At 60.4% G+C, this 10,292-nt stretch overlaps 1 protein-coding gene across 1 annotated transcript in view; it reads right to left on the reverse strand.

Annotated features, from left to right (window-relative positions):
- Nucleotides 1-3,381: 3,381 nt before the first annotated feature.
- PDIA2 (protein disulfide isomerase family A member 2) overlaps nt 3,382-10,292 on the reverse strand; it is a 10,166-nt gene continuing 3,255 nt past the window's right edge. The window contains exons 3-11 of the mRNA XM_024197831.2: nt 10,049-10,182; nt 9,343-9,480; nt 8,675-8,791; nt 7,717-7,842; nt 6,741-6,935; nt 5,826-5,946; nt 4,845-5,026; nt 3,883-3,975; nt 3,382-3,462 (exon numbers count right to left, since the gene is read on the reverse strand). Of these exons, the coding sequence (XP_024053599.1) occupies nt 3,382-3,462; nt 3,883-3,975; nt 4,845-5,026; nt 5,826-5,946; nt 6,741-6,935; nt 7,717-7,842; nt 8,675-8,791; nt 9,343-9,480; nt 10,049-10,182 (1,187 nt within the window). The remainder of the gene's footprint in view (nt 3,463-3,882; nt 3,976-4,844; nt 5,027-5,825; nt 5,947-6,740; nt 6,936-7,716; nt 7,843-8,674; nt 8,792-9,342; nt 9,481-10,048; nt 10,183-10,292) is intronic.

Here is a 10,292-nt window from a genome sequence, read left to right on the forward strand (position 1 = left end):
AAAAAAGCCTTGGGATTGTTCAGCTTGGAAAAGAGATGACTAAACGAGGGGGCTATGATAGAGGGCTATAAAATCATGATTCGGGTGGAGAAAGTGAATAAGGAAGTGTTATTTGCTCCTTCACATAACACAAGAACCAGGGGTCACCCAATGAAATTAAGAAGCAAATTAAATTAAAACAAAAGGAAGTCCATCTTCACACAACACACAGTGAACCTGTGGAACTTGTTGCCAGGGGATGTTGTGAAGGCCAAAAGTATAACTTTGTTCAGGACAGAAAAAGATAAGTTCATGGCGATCCATCAATGGCTATTAGCTAGGATGGCCAGGGATGCAACCCCATGCTCTGGGTGTCCCTAGCCTCTGACTGCCAGAAGCTGGGACTGGAGGACAGGGGCTGGATTACTCAAGAATTGCTCTGTTCATTCCTTTTGAAGCACCTGGCACTGGCCACTTTTGGAAGACAGGATACAGGACTAGATGGACCAGTATGGCCGTTTTTATGTTCTGGGAGCCCAGACCAGCTCTTCTCAGGGCTCCGCAAGGAAGGGTGCAGCTCAGCTGGGCTTGGGGAGCCCCTGAGAGGGCAGGGCCTGCACTGTGGACTGCATCAGGCAGCCTGCACAGGAGGACATGGCTACGTGGGGAGCTGAAAGCAGAGGCCCGGAGAATCCCCAAGAGCTGCACACCTCTCGCTGCCCCTCGGTTCCACACCCACTGCTTGGCATCCCGCTCTCCTTTGTACCCAGCGCCCAGGCTGCCCCTCCCAGCCTTGTGCCAAAGGGCTATGCCATGCCATGGGGTTCAGCCTCCTTGTTGCCCCCTGCTGAGAAGCCCATATTCTGGGAGTGTCTCCAAGCCAGTTGTGCCTCCCCAGGGCCGGCACAGCTCATTGCTGTGCAATCAGTGCTCCACTCAGCCCGTTCCACATCCCCCAGCCTGGGCTTGGCCTCCTGGCAGCATCTCTCTGGCCTTTGCTGTGGTGGTGCTGGGCACTGGTCTGGCGCTGTCCCTGTGATCTCGTGGCCCACCTGGGGCTGGGGGTTCTTCCCACAGCACATGGGCAGGGCTGGGGCCAGGAACCATGGCTGCTGTTCAGATAGATGTGGGGCTCCTGACTTCCCCTCCCCCCGACTCCCTCCAGCCTGAGCCCTCCCTTGACTTTTGCCCGCCTCTCTGACTCCCCATGCTCCGCTGACCCTTGGGCTCCCCCTCAGCTTGATGCCAAGCCCTTAGGGAAATCAGCTGCCTACCCCAGCTCAGCTCTTCCTGCAGGGCCTGCCCCCACCAGGCCCCCTGCTTGCACTACTGAGCTGGGCTGCAAGGGCCCTGCCTCCATGGAGGGAGAAGGAGGGCGTGGGGCCAGAGAAACAGCTGGGCACCTTTAAACTAGCTGGGCCTGGAGTGCCGTGAGGACGGGACAGAGGGCATATGTGGTTACAGCACCTGGGGACATCAGCAGAAAGGCCATGGTGGCTGCCGCTGGAAAAAAAAATCCTGCCATCTGGGAGTTCTACGCCGAGGTCAAGCGTGAGGCTTAATTTTACTTAGAAATCGCTGTGAGCCCTGGGCGGTGGGGCTCCCACTGCCAGCCCTGCATGTGGTGGGACTCCACTGCCAGCATGGGATGTGGTGGGACTCCACGGCTCCACTGCCAGCCCCAGTGGGCCAGCCTTTATTCCACCTTGGTCCCACGGCCCGCCAGGGACATCGGTTGGCGGCTCCTTCACAGACCTGTGAGCACGGGTGTGTACCTGGTGCGGTTTACCCCCATTCCCGAGGCCTGCCCCTTATATCCATCCGGCACCCTTATTTTGAACCTTTGACCATCACTCCACTCCCTGTTTTCTCATTAGCTGTCCCAAGAGATTAGTTGGTTCCTGGGTCCAGTGGTCCCTCCTGCTAGGCTGGGGGAGGAGCTTTTAGAAGTGGGCGGGCGCACCTCCCAGTTCTTCCAATAAGGCCAGCATGGGATGTGGGAGAGGGACCCCACTTCAGCCCCCCCAGGCCTGGGGAGGGTGAAGAACCCTAAGAGGAGCAGAGGTGTGGCTGGGAGGGCTGAACTATGGCCAGAGGGACTGACGTGAGGAGGGTGAGGGCTGTACTGATGGTGGGTTCTGAGCAGATGGGTTGAGTGCTGGGAAGATGAACTGAGGGTGGTGGGGGTCGATAGGGTAGGGGGGACAAACTGTTGGGGTGGTGATGGGGGCTGGGGAACTGAACTGAGGGGGGTTGGGTGGGGGCAGAACTGATGGGGGGCTGGGGGACAGCATTAATTGCTGGGCAAGAGAGGGGCAGATGTGGGGGTGAGCTCCTGCGGAAGGGGCCAAAATCACCGTACCCAGCACATTGGGAGAATGGGTAACACTACTGTCACATGCACACGCCCTGCGAATGGGCAGGGGGGTTCAAACAGCAAGAGACTGACCTAAAACACACAATAGAATCTTTTTTTAAAAATCTCATGATTTTCATGGGGCCGTGGGGACCTGCTGGGAGCCCAGCATGGTGCCCAAGGGAGAGCTCATGCTGCAGGCTACAGGGGGATAAGCCCCAATCTTACTGCAGCTGATGGAGGCTCACCCTTAGCCCAGGGGCCCTCCCTGCTGTAAGGTGAGAAAGGCCCTGTGGGCCGTGGGACAGCAGCCACATTTCTCACAGTGCCAGCGTGCCATCCACGCATTGTCCCACTTTCTCCCCCTGCAGGGGACGTGCTGGGAAAGTGAGCTGCTGGGGTTGAAGCTGGAGACTCACACAGGTCCTCATGATCCTGGTTCTGCCACGTGCCCATCCCCCACTCGCCCACGCCCTGCTGTTGCCCTCGCTCGAGATTTGTCAGGAGGCTCATGGTATCGGAGGGGTTCCTCAAGCCCCAACTCCAAGAGGCAGGTGCTGCCATAGGCCTCAGCTTTCAATAGCACCATCCAGTGCTACCCTCCTGGCTGCAGGGCTGGGACCCCACACCTGCACCCGGCAGCAGAGACAAAGAACCACCACAGCTGGGTGTCAGGTCTCATGACATTTATGTCAATCTCACGATTTTGGGGCACAAGCGTTTGGTACTGGCGTCGCTGCCTGGGGGAGCTGTGGGCGACGCTCAGTGCGCTGGGCCTGGCTTCTGGGCCATCAGTGCTGCAGGATGGGGTGAAGGCTGGGAGCATGTGGGGGGCATGGAGGATGGCCCTGTTCCCGGCTGGGGATGCTCTGCAAAAGGAGGAGGTACCAGGCCGCGCTCACCATAGGCCTTGCCACCGTTTGGAGAGCAGCTGCTGCCTGAGGCAGGGCCCGGGGACAGGGCTCGAGAGGCCAGCCCAGTGCAGGGTCAGTCCATGCCCCAGGTGCACGCTCTCAGGGGTCCCAGGGATGGGTGCAGGGCAGGGCTCATAACTCGTCTCTGCTTTCAGGGGCATCCGCCGGGCGTGTCCCATTTGTGTCCTTGGGCTCCTCTGGGCTCTCAGGAACCTGGGGAACAGCAGGGTGGTTACCATGGAAACCACTGCCCCAAGCAGGCCTGGCATGCGTCGGGGGCAAGGCCAGGACCCCATAGAGAAGGCAGGAGGGACACGTCTCTCTCCGAAGTGGGGAGGGGCATGAGGGACAGTGAGGGAGAAGGTGTGAGGGATCCTGCTCTCCCTGGTAAGGGACCCAGCCCTCTGCCTCATGGGGAAGGGGTGCAAGGGACCAGGGGGGAGGGACATGAGGGACACATCTCTCTCCATGGTGGGAGAGTCACTGGGGCTGGGTGGAGCTGGCTGCTGCAGGCTCATGGGCTAGCGGAAGGTTGGTGGGACAGGTTGGTCTGAGTGACCTCCTTGCTAAAGCAACAGCCTGAGTCAGCAGGCTTCAAGCGGTGGCAGGCTGGAGCCCTGGGACTCTACTAACCACAGGCTGTGTGTCCTCTGCAGGCAGCATCCCGCCGTTCTCCAGGAACTTGGAGAAGGTCTCCAGGTCTCTGGCACTCTTGTACTCAATCATCTGGTGCAGGCAGAGGAGAAACATGAGACATTGGTGCTGCAGGATTGCCTCTTTGCAGGCTGAACTCCCAGGACCTCACTGCAAGCAGCATAGCCTGCTTCCACCCACCACCCTCCATGCTAGGCCTGGGCCAGCCCAATCTCCTGCTTCTGACATTGCCAGCACCAGCTTCTCCTGAGAGGTGCAAGAACCCCCAGCAGAGAATTTTGGGCTAGCCCACCCCAGGAAAGTCTCCTCCTGACCCCAACGGCGAGTGGCTCCTGCCCAGTAGCAGGAGGGGTTGTAGCTCTGCTAAAGCACTTGGTTATTTTAGTCTGTCTTGTTATAACCCTGGAGGGTCCTGTTACACAGAGAAACATCCAGTCCCTGTTGGAATCCTACAGAGCTCTTGGCTTCAATAGCATCTTGTGGCAGTGAGTGCCACAGGCTGTGTTGTGTGAAAGAATATTTCCTTTTATCACTGTTGGATTTGTTCCCTTCTGGGATCATTGATTGTCTCTTTCTTCTTGTGTTACAAGACAGAGAGCACAGACGCTCCCAATCTACCATCTCTAGAGCAGTCAGTATCTGATAGTCTGTTACTCTGTCCCCTCTTACCCACCCTCTCTCTAAGGGAACAATCCCAGTCGTTTCAATTGCTCCTCGCTTTCCCCAGCCTCTGATCCTTCTCGTCGCCCTTCTCTGAACCCCTTGAGCTCTGCATCCTGTGTGAGCTGGGCGACCAGTGCTGCACGTAGTGTCCAGCTGAGGGCCTAGAATGGCTCCTTGCTGTCACCCAGCACAGCTCCAGGAGTGACCTGGAGCTGCACCCAAGTGCACCCCCATCCCAGTGGGCCCTTCCCATCCCATCCAGGCAACCCCAGCAATACCTTCCTGTCTGGCCCAGCAGGGAAATAGTGCAGCGAAGGGTAGCCACGGATGGTGAGATTCACGATCTCATTGGCTGTTGCATCCAACTTGGCGATGATGATGTTCTCATGATCTTTATACCTCTCACCCAGCTCCTCCCAGACAGGTGCCATCTCCTTGCAATGTGTGCACCAGGGGGCATCTGCCATGACAGAGAGAAGTTGCTTGTCTGCTCTGCAGGGAGTGTTGTGGGGGCAGAGCACTGGGGCTGGGATGGCAGCTCCAGCACCCGGGCCAGGAGATTGGAGGTGCTGGCAAAGTCAGCAGGCCAGGGGCACACAGCACAATCAGGCTGGGCCGGCTGGAGCCTTTGCCCAACACGCATGGCAATGCTGTAGATGCTTGGGAGAGACCCAGGCACTTAAAATTATTCCTCTCGGTGTGTGGAGTCAGGGCTCCCCAGGTTCCCTTGGTGCATGGGGTCAGGGCTCCCCGGATCCCTTCGGTGTGAGGGGTCATGGCTCCCCAGGGATGGAAGGGCTTGGAGGAGACCAACGAAGGAGCTGGACAGCCTGAGTGAGGGAGCTTGGCCAGGGCAGGGTGGGACACATGCTGCAAACACCTACCAGGTGCCACCCCCCGCCATCCTCCTCCCCCCCCCCCCCGGGGGCGAGGGGATTGGTCAGTGTGGCAGGAATTGCTGGGTTCCCTGGAGGTGAAACGGTGCAGACGGGGAATCGCCTCCCTGGGGAAGGGAAAGTCACCTGAGACAGTGAGCTCTACCCCAGACACACGCTAGGAATGTCCCCTCTGCCCTGAGTAGCTGGACTGAGTTGCCCACATCCTCCAGCTCCCATGTCTAGGCAGTCTCTTGCCGGAACAGTTTTGCCTGGTGGCGTATGGAGTTGGTGCTTGTGTCTGCACCAGGCCCTGGCCGAGGATGTCAGGCAGGCCTGGGGCAGGGGAAGGCCCAGCATCACTCTCACAGGGCTGATACTTACAGAACTTCACAAAAACATTCTTGGTCTCGTCGTAAGCCACTTGCTCAAAGTTCTTGCCCACGAGGACTTTAACTGGATGCTTATCCCAGTCCTCGGGGACCTCCTCACTCATGAGATGGGGCTGTGGAGAGAGGGAGGGGCTGTGTGTGCTGTTTGCTAACTCACTTCCAGAGAGTGCTGCGAAGAGATGCTATGGCTGCAAACTTCTGAGCTGTGTGTGTGCCACACAGGCTTGCACAGGCCTCACCGCCCGGTTTCCCGCACCTGGCCCTGCAACGCTAGCGCAGAGCGCAGAGGAGGGTGCTCGGCATTCCTAATACAGTAGACGCCGCTCGCTGCCCTCCAGGCTGAGCATTTCTGGGCAAACTTCACACAAAAGGGAACGTCTGCATGAGTGGTCAAGAAGGTCCCTTTTGAGTGATCCAGCTGCATCGCAAGGGGGTCTAAGAACGAACCCCCTGGAGCCAAAGATTCAGATCTTGGCATGGGCAACTCAGCTCTCGTCCTGCTGCTGGAAGTCAGGGAGTCCCCTGGTGTTTGCTGGCTGGGAAACCAAGATCTGCTCTGCGGGGCTGGGTGAGAGCCCAGCAAGGACTCTCTGTAGGAGATGGGATGGGATCTGCCCCCTGTCCTCACCCCTGCTCAGGTGCCCCTCTCCCCCCAGAGGTGGCTGTATCTCAGTGGGGCACTACACAGCAGCTGGGAAGTGCTCTGCATTAAAGGAGCTAGGGCTGGGATGGCAGCAGGTTCGGGGCACAGAAGGAATGTGGCCAGGGCCCCCGGGTTGCCCTCACTTAATCTGGTGGCGGCACATGGTCTTCAGCTCTCCCCACCCCCGCAAATGGCAATGCTTCCCTCCCTGCTATCAGGAGGGATGGGCCGGGCCTGAGCCCTGGGTATGGCTGCTGTGCGCACCTGGACCTTGCCGTCAAGCACAGCCTGGGCAAAGGAGCCCACAGCCTGGGTGGCAAACTCGTCTGTGTCCATGCGGTACTTCTTGTTAGTCTCGATGTTGATGAAGCGCATGGTGGGGGCCTCGTGGCTCTTGAGGCCGAAGTACTGCAGCACTTGAGCGCCTTCCCCGTTCACGTCGATGAGCACAAAGAGAACCTACAGCGGGGCACAGATGTGGGGCAGCCGCAGCCCAGACCAGCCTGACCGTGCTCTCCCCAGCCCGGGACTGAGAGCCCCCCGCTCCGCAGGCTCCCTCACTGCCCCACAGACCCGTGCTGGGAGCGAGAGCTCCCCCACACACCCTCACTGCCCCACAGAGCCTGTGCTGGGGCTGAGAGCCCCCCACCCACCCCTCGCTGCCCCACAGAGCCTGCGCTGGGGTGGAGAGCCCCCCACCCACCCCTCGCTGCCCCACAGAGACTGTGCTGGGACTGAGAGCCCCCCATGCCCCTCGCTGCCCCACAGAGCCTGCACTGCGACTGAGAGCACCTCCCCCTCCCCATGACCCTCACTGCCCCACAGAGCCTGCGCTGGGACTGTGAACATCTGAGCCTGTCCTTTCCCTGACGCCCCCACTCCCCCCGTCGGCCACCCTGGGCCAGGATTGGAGCCGGGGCCCCACCCCCACAAGGAGCAGGGCCCCTCCCGAACCAGCCAGGCCCAGAAAAGGAACCACTCCCATTCCCAGCGCTGGAGCTGCAAGCGAGCAGTGACGCCAGGGCTGGGATGAGGCTCTCAGTTTAAGGGACTCAACCACATGCCCAGCCAGGCCAGCCCATGGTGCGTGCATGCCAGCCACGCTTTGGTGTCCCACAGCCCTGGCGAGAGCCCTGCCAGCTGGGAGCAGCCTGCCTGGCCCTGCCAGGCCAGGTGAGTGGGGCATGCTGCAGCTCACAAGGTCAGCGACCCGCTGCCAGGGACGTGACTAGCTGGTTACCTGGCCCCTGAACGGGGGTGCAGCAGCCCGGAAGCTGCCCAGGATCTCCAGGTGGGGCTCCAGGGTCTTGTTAATAAACAGCAGCAGGTGGTTGAGGATTTTTGCCCCGAATATCTTTGGTGAGTTCTAAGGAGAGAAAGAGGGTTTGCTGCCCAGTGACATTGTTGGGAAGCCTCCCCTCCCCCTGCCTGCCCGCACACACGCTCCTGCAGCAACTACCACACGGAGCCGGGGCACAGGCTGCAGCCCCAGGGGCTTGGGAAGGGCTGGCGGGAAAGGCCTAGTGTGTCTGGACACTCTCCATGCGCATTTGTCTGCCCACGCCAGTGCCCCGCAATCCACACACACACACACACCCCGGCTGTGCAGTGAGCAGTGTGCCCTAGGCCAGCCCTGCCCCGTGCCCTGGCTGCCATCCACACAGAAACCCCCAGATGTGAGCCCCTCATTTCCCACCACACACACACACACAGCTGTGATCCTGCCCCCGCTCCACACCCGGCTGTGCAGTGAGCAGTGTGCCCTAGGCCAGCCCTGCCCAGTGCCCCGGCTGTAATCCCTCCGCCAGCCCTGCCCAGTGCCCCGGCTGTAATCCCTCCGCCAGCCCTGCCCAGTGCCCCGGCTGTAATCCTCAACACACACACACCCCTACTGTTCCGAGAGCAATGTGCCCTAGGCCAGTCCTGCTCACCCACAACAGCTTATGCCCAAATAAATTTGTTAGTCTCTAAGGTGCCACAAGGACTCCTTGTTTTTTTTTGCTGATACAGACTAACACGGCTACCACTGAAACCTGTCACACGAGCGGACGCTGTGCCGTGAGCCATGTGCCCTCCGTCAGCCCTGCCCAGTGCCTTGGCTGTAATCCCTCCGCCAGCCCTGCCCTGCAGCGCACTGTCTGTGTAAAGCTCTCTGGGGTACAGCCTCTCTGGGGCTGTTCTCATGGGGGTGGTCTCACCTGACTGGTGAACTCCATCACCAGCTCCAGGCTGTGCAGGCCAATGAAGCGGGAGAGCTCCTCCTTGTTCAGGCCCAGCTCCGCGTCCAGCGGGAAATCCGCCCGCTTCTCATCAAACTGCAACACACCAAGGCGAGGCAGCGCCACACACTGAGAGCTTGGAGCCGAAGGTGGGAGCGGCTGGGCAGGGCCCCAGGCTGCCTCCTGCACTAGCAGGGCACCCCATGGGGCCATGTCCTGCTGGGGGAACAGCCTTGGGAAAATGCCCTGCCCTGGCCATTGCATTAGCCCCTCCTGCCCAACTTCCCAGGCCTTTCCCATCCTAACGTACCCACCTTGTCACCTGCTGGGGCTAGTGCTCATGCCCATCGCTGGGTGGCCCATAACAACGGCCATACTGGGTCAGACCAAAGGTCCATCTAGCCCAGTATCCTGTCTGCCAACAATGGCCAATGCCATGTGCCCCAAAAGAAATGAACAGAACAGGTAATCAAGTGATCCACCCGTCACCCATTCCCAGCTCCTGGCAAACAGAGGCTAGGGACACCATCCCTGCCCATCCTGGCTAATAGTCATTGATGGACCTAGCCTCCATGAATCCCCATGTCCCTGTTGGGCTGTATCTGGGGTAGAGCCAGTGCCAGGTGCCTTGCCTCGCCCCCTCTCACCTTCTTGAAGAGGCAGACGGTGTCGGGGGTGACGCTGTATTTCTGGAAGAGCTCCGTCCTGTTGGAGACCCCGAAGGTCACGTCCACAGCATCACTGGCAACTTCATAAAAGCCCTGCGCAGCTTTGCCCTGCAGGTCCTGTAAACACCCCACGAGGCCCTGAGCATGGTGAAGAGCACTCTCCGTCTAACATGGTGCTGCAGCCTGTGGAGCCTACAGGCATCAGCAGGCAACATGGCACCCGCAGCCACGATGCCATGGTGCTTAGGGGGCTGGCACCATGGGGACTGTGCCCTGGCCCCTCGCCCATGAGCTGCTCCCCAGCAGGCAGGGGGTGGGGCTGGGCTGGGCACACCGGGCTGGCATGTGGCACTACTGGGGTACCAGGGAAGGGGAGGTGTTGACGCCTTTGAGAGGTGGGTACTGGGGCGGGAGGGGGGGGTCGTCACTGGAGGGCCCTCCCACAGCATGCACACAGGGCTGGCATTTGATCGTGGCACCTCCTGGCCAAGCTCAGGGCCTCCAGGGGGCATTCTGGTGTGGGCACCGTCCCTGCCAGCCAGTGGGGAAAGTCCCCACCTAGACACTCTGGGCAGCCACCGCCCCACCCAGCCCAGGAGCATGCTGAACCGAGTCTGTCCCGGCACCACACCCAGCAGCTCTGCCAGGCCCCACATCCTCCGCTCCTGCCCACCAGGCCCCGCACCTTGAAGAACCCGACGACGACGACATCCTGGGAGGCGACGAACTCCTGGGCGCTGGCCTCATCCTGCAGCAGCTCCGTGCTGGGGCCGGCCTTCCGCCGCATCCACCGCACAATGCCCTCGGCGTCCCGCTGCCCTGCGCGCAGCACCGCAGCACGTCACCTGCCCGAGGCGCTCCCGCACCCCGGCCCCCACAGCCCTTCCCACACTGCAACCCACAGCGCTCCCTACACTGCAAACACCCCC

Source organism: Terrapene carolina, unplaced genomic scaffold (genome assembly GCF_002925995.2).
Source record: "Terrapene carolina triunguis isolate 2854851 unplaced genomic scaffold, T_m_triunguis-2.0 Scaffold93, whole genome shotgun sequence".
NCBI lineage: Eukaryota > Metazoa > Chordata > Testudines > Emydidae > Terrapene > Terrapene triunguis.